We start from the raw sequence: 19,691 nt of genomic DNA, 5'->3' as shown, positions 1-19,691 counted from the left end.
ATTTATCATGCCTATACAAGCCTTGCCAGTGTCTCGATTGGAGAAGCAGATACATGATTACACCACTTGGGTTTTGACCTTCTTTGGCCGGGGCGAACGTCCAAGGAAAGACTCCCTCTGGGCCAAGGTGTTGGCGACAGTTGAGAGTTGTCCTCTATTTTGCAGCGGGGGACAGCATGGCATATTTGGTGCCGGAAAGAGTGCAGTTGCACCTTTCACGTTACCGTGAAATTTGCTAGGTCACTCCCTTGAAGCTGGAGACTGCTGATACTGCTGCTCAAACGGCTGCTGCTGTTACTCTCTGTTGCTACCATGGTCGTTGCTTTGTATCAATGGCGAAAATTCTCAGATGAGCTTTGGGTCCGGGCACTAGAACCCTGCTGCTGCCTCTGCAGCAGTTGTAGAAAGTTTTATAATACCAGTGTCAATGGTGAACTTCTGCTCTTTTTTTATCCCAGACACTTTGTGCTCAAGAGACTGTTAGGTCTTTGTGGTGTTGTCGTTGCTGTTTGGTTATACTAGTTGGCGTCTGTTTGGAAATATATTGTGCTTTTCTGTATGTTCATGTGAACGTAGAAGCCCTCACCGAAACCAACACTACGTTGCTGTGTTGTTTTCTTCCAAGGTCGGGCACAATAAAGGAGACGACTCTGTGAGTACATTCGCAGATGAACTTTGGGTTAATAGAATGCAGGTGCTGCTGCTCTTGTGCCGGGCTGTTGGTGTCAATGATGGGGTGGATCATGCTTTCTCTTTATATACCTTTTGTATATGTGTGTGTAAGTAGGAGCACATACCAACACGTAATCTTTCTAAAGCCTAGTTCTATTTCGACGCAACGCTGACGGTACGGGACGTAAGGGCCTGTGACGGCTGGGGTGAGCTGTAAAATCTTGTACAATTCGTACGACACGACATGCTCCAGTCTTTGCGATGTTCAACAGCGAATGGTGCGAGTCATAAGGCACAGTCCGTGACGGGGTGACCGTCCCGGCGTTTCCCGTTGATCCTTATGTCGCGTCCCGTTGCGCCCCGTCGAATGTGAACTGGGCTTCACAATGGCATGGAGACAGTTTCAATTGCAGTTTAATGTTACTGCACTGCACTGCAGGTATCAAGGCACTACCCAGAGGGAGGATGTTGGCCTTCTCCTGATGGGAAAATGTCTTCTTTCTCATGGCGTGGCCAGGACTGCACTGACCCTACCATCCACTCTACCTCTCCGGAAGGTGACTTGACAACCAGTCAAGATGGAAGTGCAGAGATATACCAGCGGTAAGTCACCATGGTCACATGCTTAGGATATCCACTTGATGAAGGAAGGACAGGTGCTCAACTACTACACCAAAATGTGAGTATAAGGAGATGGGCTGATGGGGTCATGGATGGGTGACAGGTCTTTGCCCGGTTGCTGGAGTATAACAACCTGGGTCTTTGATTGGTTTAGAAGCGGTCCGCTCTATTCGGGGTGCCATCCTCAATTAGACGGGCAGTGAAGATCTTGCAGGATCAATCGCACATGTAGAATATGGACATGTGGATGCGGGCAGCAGATCTGTAATTTCCAGTATCAAAGTTCAGTTGTATTTGCTTTTCTATATTTTCTATTTGTGATGTTGTTCACTGCAGCTTCTAGCATTAACTGCCAATTTGCACTGACGCAGCAAGACTCCCAACAGTCAAGTATGTTTCATTGCATGCACTAGGATCACAGTAGAATGCCGATTATCCGAATGTCAACTGTCCAAACGGTCAATTATCCGAAATTCCTGTTTCCACTGAATTCAATTCAATAAGTCGACTTATACCGGTAAAATATGGTAACAGTGGGACTGCAGGGTGTGGCATTTCCATGATACAGTGGAAAATTTCACGATTTTTGGTGCAAACATAGCTCAGATGCTGCTCGATTGGATATACAATGCAGGTTCTTGGAACCACGGACACGACTCTTCGATTCAAGGCTCACAACACTTCGGGATCTGAACGTTTTAGGTCCGGGAGCTGTTCGCGGTTTTGTCGCTTGTCACGGTTGTGGACTCATCGTTGTAGCATAAATGAGGCTGGACTCTTCCAAGCGGAAAACTAAAATATTTCTTTCTCAAAGCACAATCACCGGCCCGGAGGAGCACACCTTCTCTAACTACATACCGGGTGCAGTACATGACACGTCCGTGTATTGACTAGTCTCTTGTACATTTAGATCTGCCACACGACTCGCGTAGCGCTAGCACAGCAATGCGGGTGTAGTCATGTACTACTACTACCGCCGGGCGCCGAAGAACGGACCGCCGATGAACGGCCAGGCTATAATTTCGCCATTTTTTAAGAACGGTCTAGGTAGAAACGTGATGTACACTCAGACGTATAACTCTGCATAAATGTACATGTAAGACTGTACCATCGAATATGAACGAAACTGCTGTGTTCGCTAAAAATAAGAACGGGCTAGGCTAGAACCCTGACCCCGTTCTTCGGTGCCCGGCAGTACTGTAGTGTAGTGTTCCGTATGTTTGTTGACTATGGCATGCACGCAGAAGCCAGCGGATGTAAAAAGCCCCACTCGGAAACGGCTGAAAACGGGGTATCCTCAAATTTTGCCGAGCTGAAAATAACAGGGTACGTAGGGCTTGTAACAGTGAGTCGAATGCTCTTGGTCCGAAGAAGCTGCGACAGATGGTTCTCAAATCGAACGCGTTTCGAATATTGGCCATTTTGCACACAAATAGATGGTGTGGCTACCTGGCTGCACACTGTGACCTTATCACCTGGATCAGGTAGACTGCGTGCTCATTTTCGATTGGGCGTATCTGACGAACCATGGACCGCAGCCTCCTCGGAAAAGAACATTCGACTCAGCGCCCCAAACTCTACGGGTCCTGAAATTAAAAAAATTCAGCAGACTTCCCCTTTAATACGTAAGGCAGAACTTATTACAGTCCTTGATTAGAAGTTGACATATTCTTGTACGAATCCGGTGGCAGCCACAACAATGTCTTTTGTGAAAAATGTATGCAAGCCTTTTAAAAAGCATCTCCCACCAGGCATTCGATCGAATTTTTCATGGCGTGGAGATTTGTTACGGCGTGAACCGATGCTTGGCGTGTAGAATTTGCTTTTTTATGTGTTCTTTGGAAGATGCAATCTTAAAAATGGTGTGGATGTCTTTGTTTATGTCCTTCTGCTGTCCTCGTAGAAAGAATAATATAGACGTGCAGAAAATGTAGGAGAGCGATGACATCAGAAGGACACTCTCAGGTTCAGGGTACCTGTACTGCCCCAATAAAGTGGGTAAGATCCCAAAACGAGGTTGGCCGAAGCAAAAAAAATAGAAGAGCCTGCCTTGAATTGAATATGAGGAAGAAGAAGAATACAAAGAAAGAGAAAGAGTAGGAATTTGTTTGTGTAAACTTTGTTTCCTCTGTCTAGGCTGCCATCGCATTATAGCAGCCAACAGTGTGTGTGTGTGTTTGCGTTTGTGTGCACACGCTTGTGTGTGTGTGTGTTTGCATGTGTGTATATTCTGCTAATCTTGACTTAAATTTCCACATCTGGGCATATTGTGTTCTGTATGTGAATTTATCTTCATTCCCGTAGCTATGCAGAAGACGTTACTTCAGTAACGTCTGGCGCTAGCTAGGGTCCACACAGCTTTAATTTGGTATTTGTGTGTTTGTTTGTGTGTTTGTTTGTTTGTGTCACGCCTGGCGCTATCCGTATCTGACGGCAAAAAAAAGCATAGGGACGTTATAAATTTTTCAATTCTCCTATTTTTTCAGGCATGTGCTGGGATTCGAACCCGCACTATCGCCCTACATGCATTCCCCCATACACTTCGCATTCATACCCATTCTTCCAAGTTGCTTCACGTTATGATCTTGCGTTTGAAAGCCCTATTTGTCGTATTACCCTCGATCGTACCTGTCCCGTACCTATCCCCTACCGTACCGTGCCATCAAAGACGGCTGGCCACAATGCATATTCAAATACTAGTTCAAATGCAAGATCACAATGTGAAGCAACTTGGAAGAATTAGTATGTATGCGAAGCGTATCGGGGGGTGCATGCAGGGCGCGCAATAGCGCGGGTTCGAATCCCAGGTTATGTCTTTAAATTAAAGAATTTATAACATCCCTATGCTTTTTTGTTGTCTAGGTCATCAAGGCAAAAAAGCATAGCGTAGGGCCCTGAGCTTCCAAGCTCTCTCGTTAACTTGTGCGCTACGTTCCTTTCTTCACGTTACGGCACTTTAGTATTGTTTTACTTGAACATCATACTCTCGCCCAACTTTGTTTCACCAACAAAGGTTTATTCTCCAAAGTATTTCTAATTGATTGTGTATGAGTTTCATACTACTGTCAGGGGCGTCGGAAGGTATCTTAGTGTGGTACGGTCAGCCATCTGAAGTACAATTGACTCTTGGGGGAGTGGTGGCTGAGCCAAAAATTTTGGAATTTTATACCCCAGATCAGTGTATTTTGTTGACTCACGGGTATCTGGGGCAAAAAGTGGTACGGTCAATACCGTAGTGACCGTACCGTGTGCGACGCCCCTGACTGTTGGAATCCACCAGCTGTGTTTCCTTGAGGGGCGTATCCTTACCTGGGATGTGTTTTCTCATTCCCGGCAGCAGAAAGAGCTCTCCAATATGTATATAATTTAAGAATAGAATTAGATGTACAGGAGAGTGCCGATTATCCCCACCCCTCGGGACGCGGGCTGTCTCCAGAGGGTTCAGATGAGAAGAATGTTCGGATAAGAGAGCAGTCACACATCTATCTAAATCATGCATATTTCAGCATGTTTTCATCATTTTCATTCTCTTCAGCAGTGCAACAGGAACTTGGTGCACTCGTGCCCCTCTAAATTAATGACACTATTATTACACATTTTGACTCAAACCTGTTGTAATACATCTTGTGAATCGCTTCAATGGTGCCCCGATCGACGAAAATCAACAACTTGAAACTCATCTTCTACCCCTCAATTAAATGCAAGCAATTATTTTGGATAATTAATCATTTGGATAGTTGACATTAGGATAATCGGCACATTGTGTGTGATGGGGGGGGGGGGGGGGATGGAGGAAAAGGAGGAGGCTGCGAGAGGCCGTGGTGGATGTGTACTTGTGCAGAGCCTGGAAATAGCCTCACTTTAGATGTATGGACATTCAAACGGTGGACTCTTCCCGCCATCCTTTTCCCCCTCTTTTTCCTTTTCCCGCCATTCTTTACCCCCTCTTTTTCAATTTCCCGCTCTTCTTTTCCCCCTCTTTTTCCCCCTTTTTCTCCCCTTTTCCCCCTTTTCTGCGAGAAGATTAGCCCCCTCCTTGCGCAAGGTTGACGGGCCCGTCTTCCCCCCAGATGAAACAGATGAAACGAGATGAAACGAGATGAAACAAGATGAAACGCCAAGTACGAGCGCAGATGGGGCCGAGATGAAACGAAATGAAACAAAATGAAACAAGATGAAACAAGATGAAACCAAATGAAACTCGAAGTACGGGCCTAGATGGGCCGCGAATGAAACAAGATGAAACAAGATGAAACAATGTATGGGCGTAGATGGGGCGCACGCGACCATGTACCACGCGAGCACGAGCGAAAAGAACTGAGTCCAATCATTGAAATAATTTTGTTTGCAGAGGCAATTCGCGCAAGGGAGGGATAGCGTTATTTGATGGCTTGCGAGTGACAGCACGAGCCGAATTTATTGCCCGTGGAAGTACCCACGATAGGAATACACTGTTGGGAACATGGTGGCGCCGCTGACGGTACCTATGATACTATGTAAGTGGAATTACTTTATTGGAAGTACCCACGACGGGGAAAATAGTCTCTCTAGTATTGTCGGTGAATGGTGATGGTGGTGGTGGCGATGGCTACTTTCCTCTGCTCAGAGAGAACCCCAGCATGTCCTTCGTCGTGATGCAAAAGAGCAGTGGATGCAGGTAAAGGCCGTGTCAGAGAATTTCGCCTAGTGCTGTGGCCAGGGTGAAAATAAATTAGGGCTGAAACAATCATTCAATAACTCCAAGCGATCAACCAATCTCTTTAGCGATGAATATAATTGTAACATAGAAAAATGTGGGCACAAGCTATGCAATCGAGTCCACCAACTAAACCAGATTTCGAATAGTCAGACGTGCACAATCTAGCACAAAACTGACAAGGAGTATGAGTACTGAGACATTGAGATCACCAGTAGCACTACGAACTACACAAGTGAAGAATTTGTCAACGTTGTGTGCAGTTATCCGTATAGAATGTCGCCCAGCAAAGGCGACATGCAGCCGCAAAGATCTCTCCGAGCTTGTGTTCTGCGCTACACAGCAGAAGGTACAACTCGAAGCTAAATGGTGCGTGAGCAGTGACAAAGAATTATAATTGTTGGTTCATAATTATAGATTCTTTCCGGCTGTAGTCGTGCACCTCGAACACAAGACTATGAAGAAATTCCATGATGCCTTTGCTACATTAGCTGTGGCCACCAGTCAAACACTCTAAATATACCCAGGCTACCGCTCAGTGTTTGGTATTCTGTAAACATTTCAGGCAATTGTGTCGACACCTGTAGACATCTGACTGGTCTAAAGCCTAGTTCACATTCGACGTAACACTGACGGTACAGGACGTAAGGGCCTGTCGGGACGGTTGGGGTGAGCTGTAAAATCTTTTACGATTCGTACGACACGACATGCTGCAGTCGTTGCGATGTTCTCCAGCGAACGGCGCGAGTCATAAGGCACAGTCCGTGACGGGGTGACTTTCGGACCTAATTTCTTGTTTTTCGGGACTTCTTTTCAATTATATCTCCTTGAATGAAGCGAAATCAAGTTCACAATACCAGTTTTTCATGGAGACAAAAAAGTAGCCCTGAAAGTTGTGCCATTCGAATAGTAGCCCTAGGAAATGATAAAACAGTTCATCTGTCATTCTCCTAAACTATCCCTAAATACCATAAGTGACATGAGATCTTATCTTGCTAAAATTCAACTCAAGTCGTGTTAGCCATTCTGCGAGTTATCATGGGAAGCGCAGTGTTCGAAATCCTAAAAATTTCCTAGTACGAATCGGGAGTGGACGGCGCACGACGCCACCTCCTGTTCACACTCAAAATGCAGCCGTTTTGTACGCTTGCGTCTCCGTCTATGCCCGTCTACGGTATGAAAAGTTGAACTGATCCAACACTTCCCGTCGCTTCCCGATCCGTACGGTAGTATGGTTGCGTTCCCGTTCCTGGTGTTCACATTGGACGCCGTCAGACCGTTCTGTAGCTTCCCATCGATCCTTACGCCGCGTCCCGTCGAATGTGAACTAGGCTTTATCAATATGAACTAGAGGAGTTCATGTTGTTTCTAGAACGAAGAATCAGGCTTGTCGTCACCCTTTGGCTTGAAGCTCTTATCACCAACTTCCCCAACGAATCAATCGAAAAGATACAGTCTTGACTCCCGATCTCTTTCATAGCCACGCATCAATATTACTGCGCTTGAAAGTACACGATTGCACTCGTATCCACAATTGGATGGAGTGCAAGGGCTAGAATACTGCCACTGGTATGCATGCATAAGAAATCGTTTGCATTCGCTTTCAAAGTGAACACTAACGATTATCGATTGCGCTCTTAAAACGATCGGTTTGCGAGTTATCTGTATACTTGTTTCAGCCCTAAATGCATTGCCCTCGTAGAGGACATGGATGAGCAGTGATATGAGCAGGGATGTGAGTACTGATGTGCCTTTCGTCCTCATATTTTACAGAGAAGACGTCTGCCCCCAATAATAAAATTAATGTAGTAATGATAATGTGTTGCCCTTTCATCTTCTCAGGAGCCCTATGCCTTTGCCTCTTCTCCCCTGGACTGAATGGACTGGACGCTCTGTCCAGTAGTGTCCAGTAAATGATTTGTAGTGTAAGTTAGGGTGCACTCTCTCTTGAGGATTTGCCCACCTTGATGATTGTGCTCTCTGTGTTATTAGAAAATGTCTCTACCTGCCAGGATGGTATAAGAGCACGAACTGAATCACCTGTTGGTGCAGAAGGCTTGGAGGACTGCTTTTGAAACAGTTGTTCAAATTTCCTGCACCTCTTCTTAGCCGTTGTCTGATTGCTGCATTCTGGGGAGACTGAAGTTAAGGTTAGTGAAGCTGCACAGTCCCCGTGGAAATGTTTATGCTGCAACTATTTACTGCTGACATGTATTTATGTATTTCAGGAATCTCCAGAGGGTGAAGGCTTGCTGCAAGCTCCGTTCCTTCAATGTCGTGATACATCCGTAGATCAGTCGTGTGCCTGTCCTGTGCTTTTGTGAGTATGCTCCTTTGCACATGCCTTTGTTCTGTGCATGCGCGGGCATGGGCGCGCGTGTGTGTGTGTGTGTGTGTGTGTGTGTGTGTGTGTGTGTGTGTACGCCAACGACACCGTCCGTGCACATGTGCATGGACGTGAGTTTGTGCGTATGTAAGTTTGCCTTTGTTATATGCATACAGTATTATCAATTTATCATGCCTATACAAGCCTTGCCAGTGTCTCGATTGGAGAAGCAGATACATGATTACACCACTTGGGTTTTGACCTTCTTTGGCCGGGGCGAACGTCCAAGGAAAGACTCCCTCTGGGCCAAGGTGTTGGCGACAGTTGAGAGTTGTCCTCTATTTTGCAGCGGGGGACAGCATGGCATATTTGGTGCCGGAAAGAGTGCAGTTGCACCTTTCACGTTACCGTGAAATTTGCTAGGTCACTCCCTTGAAGCTGGAGACTGCTGATACTGCTGCTCAAACGGCTGCTGCTGTTACTCTCTGTTGCTACCATGGTCGTTGCTTTGTATCAATGGCGAAAATTCTCAGATGAGCTTTGGGTCCGGGCACTAGAACCCTGCTGCTGCCTCTGCAGCAGTTGTAGAAAGTTTTATAATACCAGTGTCAATGGTGAACTTCTGCTCTTTTTTTATCCCAGACACTTTGTGCTCAAGAGACTGTTAGGTCTTTGTGGTGTTGTCGTTGCTGTTTGGTTATACTAGTTGGCGTCTGTTTGGAAATATATTGTGCTTTTCTGTATGTTCATGTGAACGTAGAAGCCCTCACCGAAACCAACACTACGTTGCTGTGTTGTTTTCTTCCAAGGTCGGGCACAATAAAGGAGACGACTCTGTGAGTACATTCGCAGATGAACTTTGGGTTAATAGAATGCAGGTGCTGCTGCTCTTGTGCCGGGCTGTTGGTGTCAATGATGGGGTGGATCATGCTTTCTCTTTATATACCTTTTGTATATGTGTGTGTAAGTAGGAGCACATACCAACACGTAATCTTTCTAAAGCCTAGTTCTATTTCGACGCAACGCTGACGGTACGGGACGTAAGGGCCTGTGACGGCTGGGGTGAGCTGTAAAATCTTGTACAATTCGTACGACACGACATGCTCCAGTCTTTGCGATGTTCAACAGCGAATGGTGCGAGTCATAAGGCACAGTCCGTGACGGGGTGACCGTCCCGGCGTTTCCCGTTGATCCTTATGTCGCGTCCCGTTGCGCCCCGTCGAATGTGAACTGGGCTTCACAATGGCATGGAGACAGTTTCAATTGCAGTTTAATGTTACTGCACTGCACTGCAGGTATCAAGGCACTACCCAGAGGGAGGATGTTGGCCTTCTCCTGATGGGAAAATGTCTTCTTTCTCATGGCGTGGCCAGGACTGCACTGACCCTACCATCCACTCTACCTCTCCGGAAGGTGACTTGACAACCAGTCAAGATGGAAGTGCAGAGATATACCAGCGGTAAGTCACCATGGTCACATGCTTAGGATATCCACTTGATGAAGGAAGGACAGGTGCTCAACTACTACACCAAAATGTGAGTATAAGGAGATGGGCTGATGGGGTCATGGATGGGTGACAGGTCTTTGCCCGGTTGCTGGAGTATAACAACCTGGGTCTTTGATTGGTTTAGAAGCGGTCCGCTCTATTCGGGGTGCCATCCTCAATTAGACGGGCAGTGAAGATCTTGCAGGATCAATCGCACATGTAGAATATGGACATGTGGATGCGGGCAGCAGATCTGTAATTTCCAGTATCAAAGTTCAGTTGTATTTGCTTTTCTATATTTTCTATTTGTGATGTTGTTCACTGCAGCTTCTAGCATTAACTGCCAATTTGCACTGACGCAGCAAGACTCCCAACAGTCAAGTATGTTTCATTGCATGCACTAGGATCACAGTAGAATGCCGATTATCCGAATGTCAACTGTCCAAACGGTCAATTATCCGAAATTCCTGTTTCCACTGAATTCAATTCAATAAGTCGACTTATACCGGTAAAATATGGTAACAGTGGGACTGCAGGGTGTGGCATTTCCATGATACAGTGGAAAATTTCACGATTTTTGGTGCAAACATAGCTCAGATGCTGCTCGATTGGATATACAATGCAGGTTCTTGGAACCACGGACACGACTCTTCGATTCAAGGCTCACAACACTTCGGGATCTGAACGTTTTAGGTCCGGGAGCTGTTCGCGGTTTTGTCGCTTGTCACGGTTGTGGACTCATCGTTGTAGCATAAATGAGGCTGGACTCTTCCAAGCGGAAAACTAAAATATTTCTTTCTCAAAGCACAATCACCGGCCCGGAGGAGCACACCTTCTCTAACTACATACCGGGTGCAGTACATGACACGTCCGTGTATTGACTAGTCTCTTGTACATTTAGATCTGCCACACGACTCGCGTAGCGCTAGCACAGCAATGCGGGTGTAGTCATGTACTACTACTACCGCCGGGCGCCGAAGAACGGACCGCCGATGAACGGCCAGGCTATAATTTCGCCATTTTTTAAGAACGGTCTAGGTAGAAACGTGATGTACACTCAGACGTATAACTCTGCATAAATGTACATGTAAGACTGTACCATCGAATATGAACGAAACTGCTGTGTTCGCTAAAAATAAGAACGGGCTAGGCTAGAACCCTGACCCCGTTCTTCGGTGCCCGGCAGTACTGTAGTGTAGTGTTCCGTATGTTTGTTGACTATGGCATGCACGCAGAAGCCAGCGGATGTAAAAAGCCCCACTCGGAAACGGCTGAAAACGGGGTATCCTCAAATTTTGCCGAGCTGAAAATAACAGGGTACGTAGGGCTTGTAACAGTGAGTCGAATGCTCTTGGTCCGAAGAAGCTGCGACAGATGGTTCTCAAATCGAACGCGTTTCGAATATTGGCCATTTTGCACACAAATAGATGGTGTGGCTACCTGGCTGCACACTGTGACCTTATCACCTGGATCAGGTAGACTGCGTGCTCATTTTCGATTGGGCGTATCTGACGAACCATGGACCGCAGCCTCCTCGGAAAAGAACATTCGACTCAGCGCCCCAAACTCTACGGGTCCTGAAATTAAAAAAATTCAGCAGACTTCCCCTTTAATACGTAAGGCAGAACTTATTACAGTCCTTGATTAGAAGTTGACATATTCTTGTACGAATCCGGTGGCAGCCACAACAATGTCTTTTGTGAAAAATGTATGCAAGCCTTTTAAAAAGCATCTCCCACCAGGCATTCGATCGAATTTTTCATGGCGTGGAGATTTGTTACGGCGTGAACCGATGCTTGGCGTGTAGAATTTGCTTTTTTATGTGTTCTTTGGAAGATGCAATCTTAAAAATGGTGTGGATGTCTTTGTTTATGTCCTTCTGCTGTCCTCGTAGAAAGAATAATATAGACGTGCAGAAAATGTAGGAGAGCGATGACATCAGAAGGACACTCTCAGGTTCAGGGTACCTGTACTGCCCCAATAAAGTGGGTAAGATCCCAAAACGAGGTTGGCCGAAGCAAAAAAAATAGAAGAGCCTGCCTTGAATTGAATATGAGGAAGAAGAAGAATACAAAGAAAGAGAAAGAGTAGGAATTTGTTTGTGTAAACTTTGTTTCCTCTGTCTAGGCTGCCATCGCATTATAGCAGCCAACAGTGTGTGTGTGTGTTTGCGTTTGTGTGCACACGCTTGTGTGTGTGTGTGTGTTTGCATGTGTGTATATTCTGCTAATCTTGACTTAAATTTCCACATCTGGGCATATTGTGTTCTGTATGTGAATTTATCTTCATTCCCGTAGCTATGCAGAAGACGTTACTTCAGTAACGTCTGGCGCTAGCTAGGGTCCACACAGCTTTAATTTGGTATTTGTGTGTTTGTTTGTGTGTTTGTTTGTTTGTGTCACGCCTGGCGCTATCCGTATCTGACGGCAAAAAAAAGCATAGGGACGTTATAAATTTTTCAATTCTCCTATTTTTTCAGGCATGTGCTGGGATTCGAACCCGCACTATCGCCCTACATGCATTCCCCCATACACTTCGCATTCATACCCATTCTTCCAAGTTGCTTCACGTTATGATCTTGCGTTTGAAAGCCCTATTTGTCGTATTACCCTCGATCGTACCTGTCCCGTACCTATCCCCTACCGTACCGTGCCATCAAAGACGGCTGGCCACAATGCATATTCAAATACTAGTTCAAATGCAAGATCACAATGTGAAGCAACTTGGAAGAATTAGTATGTATGCGAAGCGTATCGGGGGGTGCATGCAGGGCGCGCAATAGCGCGGGTTCGAATCCCAGGTTATGTCTTTAAATTAAAGAATTTATAACATCCCTATGCTTTTTTGTTGTCTAGGTCATCAAGGCAAAAAAGCATAGCGTAGGGCCCTGAGCTTCCAAGCTCTCTCGTTAACTTGTGCGCTACGTTCCTTTCTTCACGTTACGGCACTTTAGTATTGTTTTACTTGAACATCATACTCTCGCCCAACTTTGTTTCACCAACAAAGGTTTATTCTCCAAAGTATTTCTAATTGATTGTGTATGAGTTTCATACTACTGTCAGGGGCGTCGGAAGGTATCTTAGTGTGGTACGGTCAGCCATCTGAAGTACAATTGACTCTTGGGGGAGTGGTGGCTGAGCCAAAAATTTTGGAATTTTATACCCCAGATCAGTGTATTTTGTTGACTCACGGGTATCTGGGGCAAAAAGTGGTACGGTCAATACCGTAGTGACCGTACCGTGTGCGACGCCCCTGACTGTTGGAATCCACCAGCTGTGTTTCCTTGAGGGGCGTATCCTTACCTGGGATGTGTTTTCTCATTCCCGGCAGCAGAAAGAGCTCTCCAATATGTATATAATTTAAGAATAGAATTAGATGTACAGGAGAGTGCCGATTATCCCCACCCCTCGGGACGCGGGCTGTCTCCAGAGGGTTCAGATGAGAAGAATGTTCGGATAAGAGAGCAGTCACACATCTATCTAAATCATGCATATTTCAGCATGTTTTCATCATTTTCATTCTCTTCAGCAGTGCAACAGGAACTTGGTGCACTCGTGCCCCTCTAAATTAATGACACTATTATTACACATTTTGACTCAAACCTGTTGTAATACATCTTGTGAATCGCTTCAATGGTGCCCCGATCGACGAAAATCAACAACTTGAAACTCATCTTCTACCCCTCAATTAAATGCAAGCAATTATTTTGGATAATTAATCATTTGGATAGTTGACATTAGGATAATCGGCACATTGTGTGTGATGGGGGGGGGGGGGGATGGAGGAAAAGGAGGAGGCTGCGAGAGGCCGTGGTGGATGTGTACTTGTGCAGAGCCTGGAAATAGCCTCACTTTAGATGTATGGACATTCAAACGGTGGACTCTTCCCGCCATCCTTTTCCCCCTCTTTTTCCTTTTCCCGCCATTCTTTACCCCCTCTTTTTCAATTTCCCGCTCTTCTTTTCCCCCTCTTTTTCCCCCTTTTTCTCCCCTTTTCCCCCTTTTCTGCGAGAAGATTAGCCCCCTCCTTGCGCAAAGGCGGTGACTCAGGGTGCCACCACACGCAACAACAAAATAATCGGGTGAAGACCACTCACTGTATGTACTTCTCAAACAAGCGAGTGCACGCGAAAATTTCTTGGAGCGAAAAACATGCAAAACACAAATTTCGCGCGAACGTTCGCAATGATTTTCGCAACCCGGAACGCGAAAATCATTGCGAACGTTCGCTCTGCAAAACCTCTGTATTAGCTACGTGAATCTGCGTGATTGATTAGTGTAATCAAGCTGCCAGCTGGCAGGTGTTCATGCGGCGCTAACACGCTCTAGCCACTGGATAGTGCGCCATAAAATCTAGCACATAATTATGAACACAAGCTTTAAAGCATGCACTGCCCTGCGTCATCGGGGTCTCATTCTTCTTACAACTACAAGGTGTAAGTATGTGCTGTGCACACGTCAGATCATCTGATAGGTAGGCTATGTCTAGTCAATACCATGACAACCACACCATCAACCTCTCCATCACTCACTACCCTAGTCACCAGCACTACGTAGTCATGGTAACCAATACAATCAGTTGCTAAGCAACAGCTGGTCACTACGATCATGATCAACCATCACTCATGCTGCAGGTATTCAGGTCAGTGTGTCCAAGATCAACAGCAAGCCTTCATGCTTACTCTTCCTCTTTCATCTTCTCACGTTATCTTGACAGGTGATTTTAACAGCAAGCACACGTCATGGTGTTCGACAGATTCCACCAATACTGCCGGTGCTGAATTGTATCGCACGCTCAGTCCATTTGGTCTTCACCAACTCGTCAACACATGTACATACACGTCACCCTCTGGTGTCCAAGCCTGCTTGGATTTGGTATTTAGTAACCGTGCCAATCTCTCGTCTTGCGTCGAAACTGACTGCCCTCTGGGCGCCTCAGACCATGCCATTGTGTACTGCCAGTTCGACATCCCCCTGCCTCAGTCTCCCCGCGAAATAACGTCTCAAGCTCAGGAGCCTAACCCTTTGTCTTTCGATCTCCGACACGTCACACCTGCTGTGTGGGAGGCGGTCAATGCAGACTTAGACTCAGTACCTTGGAACTCATTAATATCCTCAGGCGTGGACAGTGCACTTAGTAACCTGCACAGTGTCCTGCAGACTGTGCTGTCCAAGTATGTTCCCCTTCATAGCTCCCGCAAACCAAATCGAACTCCCTCAACCCCAGGGTCTACACGCAAATATCATCCATGGGTTTCCACTGAACTACGCAAGGCTATCAAGTTGAAGCGTGACCTATTCAGCCTCTCCAAGAAATTCCCTACGGACTACAACCTATCAGCATATAAGGCACAGCGGAACCAGGTGAGACATCTCTCCCGCTGGTGCCACCGCCAGTACATTCGTTCTATCAAAACAACACTTACCTCAGGCAGCACTACGCTTCACCAGTTTGTCCGCAGTCAGCGATCGCCCAAAGTAAAACCTGGCATCCCTGACATTGCAAGCCCTGATGGGCTGCTGGTGTCCGACAGCTTCCAAAAAGCAACCATCCTCAACAAGCAGTTTACCTCTGTCGCGGTGCCTGATGACCCACGTTTAGTAATACCCCCTCTCCAATATGACACTCGTCTTACTCGCCAATTCACCCGCGTTCATATCACTACAGCAGATGTTCGTAAAGCCATCTCAAACCTGAAATCTGGGAAAGCGCCAGGGCTAGACGGTATCACGAACAATATGATAAAGAAGCTAGCTCCTGCGATTTCTTTTCCACTTAGCCGCCTATTTAACCTCTCCTTTACCACAGGCAAGTTCCCTACTGACTGGAAACTGGCTAAAATTGTGCCTATTTACAAGTGCAAAGGCAGCAAATCTCAAGCTAGTAACTATCGCCCAATTTCCCTCCTGTCCTGTATTTCCAAACTTTGCGAACGGCTCTTCTTCAATCAATTGTATAATCATATTTCTCCTGCTCTGGATCCCGCGCAATCTGGGTTTCGTCGTGGTGACTCGACCGCTCTACAGCTCACCAAGCTGATCCAAAACATTGCCGACCATCGTCATATGGGGCGGAAAGTTGCTGTTACACTCTGGTACTGAATCTCACTGTTGAGAACAAACTGATATACTGTGAAGAACGAGGGACATCTGTGAACCACGAAACTCTGAAAATGCAAGCCAAACTCTGAGCTGCGAAACAACAATTACAAGCAGCGCGGGCAAACTCTAAACCCACTCTACCTCTCGTAGGTCTAACTCTACAACTCCCGAATAAAGCACGGAACCTGTGAATATAAAAGAACTGCTTGCAAACAGCGCCAGCCAAAGTGCAGCGATGCAAAGAGACACGGAGAGCAGGAAAGCGCTCCGAAGGAGACGCAAAGGAAACATGAGCGCTCGCAACAGCTCCGGGTCATGGAGGAAGGGCAGTGCAGTGACAGGTGCGGGAATAACAAAGGAGTGCGAAAACTGACCCACCGTACTGGAGCCAGCGGCAAAGGGTATCAATGCACACTGGATTTAGTCATGCGGTCATGCGTGACATACTACACACTGTGTAAGGCTACAGATTCATGCAAGTACAAATGCACTACTGCAGAGATGGAGTATTCCAGCACATATCCCCCTTCACTCAGGAGTGGCGGGTAAAATGCGCCAACGAGTGAGTACAACTACTATGCTAAGATACTGAGCAAAAGCAAAGAACATTGCTAACGTGTTATCATGAATTACACCACAGTTTCTCTGGCTATAACATCACGGTCTTACTGATCTGCATCCAGCAAGGGGACAAGGTGGTGAATAGATTGGCGGTAGACTTTGCCGCCTACGGTGACGTGGACCACACGGACTAACTTGTCAGGACCAGGAAACACTGCTGATACTCTGCCCATAGGCCAGGTGCCCCGAGGAGTTGCCGACGTCAGGCTCAGCACAATGTCGCCCACTGCAACATTCTTGCCCTTCTGTTGCCACTTGCGTCGAACATTCAGTAGCGGGACGAACTCTTCCAGCCATCTCTTCCACACGTCAGCTACCAGCCGTTGCACGTATAGCCAACGCTTGCGGGGATCTCTGCTCGGGTGCTCATCAGCGTTCACTCAGCTGAACCAGCTTGTAGGTCTTTGAAGTGAGTGCGTCTTCTTCCACTACATGCCTGAAGTGCTGCCTCCATCGGTCGTAGTCTCCAGGTATTCCAGAAAACTTCGGCAGCCCCAGTGGCTTGACGTGGAAGAAGCTGGCAGCTGGAAATGCGTGACCATACTGGCTCTGGTAGGTGTGGCTGGGCGGCGCCTGGTAGGGACGAAACGCAGGAGCTGCTGGATCCAGTGTGGGTGCCTGCGTCACTCGAGGCTGGGACTCCATTGGCTGTTTGCTTTTCAGCTTAGTGAACCTTCGCTCTACAGGCACTGACGTACTAGCCACTGCAGGAGGTTGCCCAGACAATATGGACATAGCAGGTACATTCACTGGTGCTGGTGCAGGCATCCCTGCCAATGCAGTCCTGGTTGTCTTAGCCGTGAGTCTGCTCCTACTAGTAGTAGTACCCCTGGGTAATGCTGGTGCCTGTGCACTCTCTGGTGCTGGTGCACTCACTGGTGCTGGTGCTGGTGCACTCACTGGTGCTGGTGCACTCACTGGTGCTGGTGCACTCACTGGTGCTGGTGCACTCACTGGTGCTGGTGCACTCACTGGTGCTGGTGCACTTACTGGTGCTGGTGCACTCACTGGTGCTGCTGCCTGTGCACTCACTGGTGCTGCTGCCTGTGCACTCACTGGTGCTGCTGCCTGTGCACTCACTGGTGCTGCTGCCTGTGCACTCACTGGTGCTGCTGCCTGTGCACTCACTGGTGCTGGGGCACTCACTGGTGCTGGGGCACTCACTGGTGCTGGGGCACTCACTGGTGCTGGGGCACTCACTGGTGCTGGGGCACTCACTGGTGCTGGGGCACTCACTGGTGCTGGGGCACTCACTTGTGCTGGGGCACTCACTGGTGCTGCTGCCTGTGCACTCACTGGTGCTGGTGCACTCACTGGTGCTGCTGCCTGTGCACTCGTACTCACTGGTGCTGCTGCCTGTGCACTCACTGGTGCTGGTAAACTCTGACCCACAGACACTGGTGCACTCACTAGTGCGCTCAAGCGTGCAGGTGTACTTGACTGTGCAGCATACAGTGCACCAGGGGAAGGACCTCCATGAAACGACAAGCTTTGGTGGTCAGACCTAGTACCTGTCACCAAGATTGCCTGTAGCTGTGTCACTTTCAGAACCACTGCACTGGAAGAACTAGAACTAGTAGTAGAAGCTGGCTCTGCACTGCTGCTGCTACTCAACCCCCTCTCTGGGATAGTGAGCTGTTTCTGCAACAAACTACCGCGAGCTCTACTCAGCTCCCACTGTCCAGGCAAACCACTGTCTGACATACAATCACGTCGTCGTTGTGGACTTGGAGCACTTCTTCTCGTTCTACTAAGTACCTCGCTTTCTGATACAACACTGCCAACAGCGCCACTGGGTACCGGTACCGGTGAGCGTCCTGGGGCTCGGAGAGCAAGCTCCTCATCTGCCTGGGCCTGCTCCAGCTGAAGTTGTTTCCTAGTCACTTCCAACTGTAACTCTGCGATCGCTCTAGCTGCTTTCAGCTCAGCCTCAGCGCGTTTCCTCTCTCGTATGGCTACGCTCTGCTCTGGACTGACCTGAACACTGGCATCTTCTAACGACCTGTACCTGCTCGGTTTTCTCCCTTTCGTCGCCCTCGAGCTTATCCTTCGATCCTGACTCATGACTGAAGGTGAAGAACGACGAAGAGAGATCCGGCTCGAATTGGACCACTATGTTACACTCTGGTACTGAATCTCACTGTTGAGAACAAACTGATATACTGTGAAGAACGAGGGACATCTGTGAACCACGAAACTCTGAAAATGCAAGCCAAACTCTGAGCTGCGAAACAACAATTACAAGCAGCGCGGGCAAACTCTAAACTCACTCTACCTCTCGTAGGTCTAACTCTACATCTCCCGAATAAAGCACGGAACCTGTGAATATAAAAGAACTGCTTGCAAACAGCGCCAGCCAAAGTGCAGCGATGCAAAGAGACACGGAGAGCAGGAAAGCGCTCCGAAGGAGACGCAAAGGAAACATGAGCGCTCGCAACAGCTCCGGGTCATGGAGGAAGGGCAGTGCAGTGACAGGTGCGGGAATAACAAAGGAGTGCGAAAACTGACCCACCGTACTGGAGCCAGCGGCAAAGGGTATCAATGCACACTGGATTTAGTCATGCGGTCATGCGTGACATACTACACACTGTGTAAGGCTACAGATTCATGCAAGTACAAATGCACTACTGCAGAGATGGAGTATTCCAGCACAGTTGCCATTGTGCTTTTTCGACCTCGAGAAAGCTTTCGACACCGTGTGGCACCGTGAATTACTTGCTAAAAGAGAGGTTTTGCAGAGCGAACGTTCGCGCGAATTTTCGTTTGACGTCACGAAAAGCGAAACTTCGTGCGAACGTTCGCAGTTTTGAACGCGAAAGTTGCAGGAAACGCGAAACAAACTTTCGCAGTAATTTTCGCTCTTTGTGGACCGCTGGTCAGCCTGGTGCACGGACATGAGCGACCCTCAATCTTCAAGTTTGTGCTGGATCTCTACTCTTGCAGTCTTGGCTTGGTCCGCGAGTGCTAGCTTTCCGATACTTTTGGCAGCCCGTGTTGTTTCATCTCCAGAACCATCTCCGATCTCCTGCTTGCTCGTCTTCTCACTGCTCAGAATCGGTTACATCAACGATGCCTTTTTGAATCTCAAGTGTTGATGCGCAAGGTTACGGCACAAGCCAACCCGGCCCGTTTGTCTGTGGGTCTCCGGCCATGGACAACGTAGTCAAA

At 47.6% G+C, this 19,691-nt stretch overlaps 1 protein-coding gene and 2 long non-coding RNA genes across 3 annotated transcripts; 2 read left to right on the top strand and 1 right to left on the bottom strand.

Moving 5' to 3' along the window:
- Positions 1 to 274: 274 nt before the first annotated feature.
- LOC135823446 (uncharacterized) lies at positions 275 to 3,335 on the top strand. The gene is made up of 4 exons (XR_010554708.1): positions 275 to 652; positions 1,112 to 1,275; positions 1,630 to 1,683; positions 3,197 to 3,335. It is a non-coding gene; the product is annotated as an uncharacterized LOC135823446 (long non-coding RNA).
- Positions 3,336 to 8,773: 5,438 nt separating this feature from the next.
- LOC135823395 (uncharacterized) lies at positions 8,774 to 11,834 on the top strand. Its single transcript, XR_010554694.1, has 4 exons — positions 8,774 to 9,151; positions 9,611 to 9,774; positions 10,129 to 10,182; positions 11,696 to 11,834. It is a non-coding gene; the product is annotated as an uncharacterized LOC135823395 (long non-coding RNA).
- Positions 11,835 to 15,660: 3,826 nt separating this feature from the next.
- On the bottom strand, positions 15,661 to 18,587 carry LOC135822997 (uncharacterized). Its single transcript, XM_065335833.1, has one exon. It carries the CDS (start codon positions 18,585 to 18,587, stop codon positions 16,893 to 16,895), a length of 1,695 nt encoding a protein of 564 aa, XP_065191905.1. The 3' UTR covers positions 15,661 to 16,892.
- Positions 18,588 to 19,691: the final 1,104 nt, after the last annotated feature.

This window comes from Sycon ciliatum, chromosome 8 (assembly GCF_964019385.1).
Source record: "Sycon ciliatum chromosome 8, ocSycCili1.1, whole genome shotgun sequence".
NCBI lineage: Eukaryota > Metazoa > Porifera > Calcarea > Leucosolenida > Sycettidae > Sycon > Sycon ciliatum.
This window is presented reverse-complemented; position numbering and strand designations above follow the sequence as displayed.

Coding starts and splice junctions, on each gene's coding strand:
- LOC135822997 (XM_065335833.1), bottom strand. CDS start 18,587: ATGAGTCAGGATCGAAGGATAAGCTCGAGGGCGACGAAAGGGAGAAAA.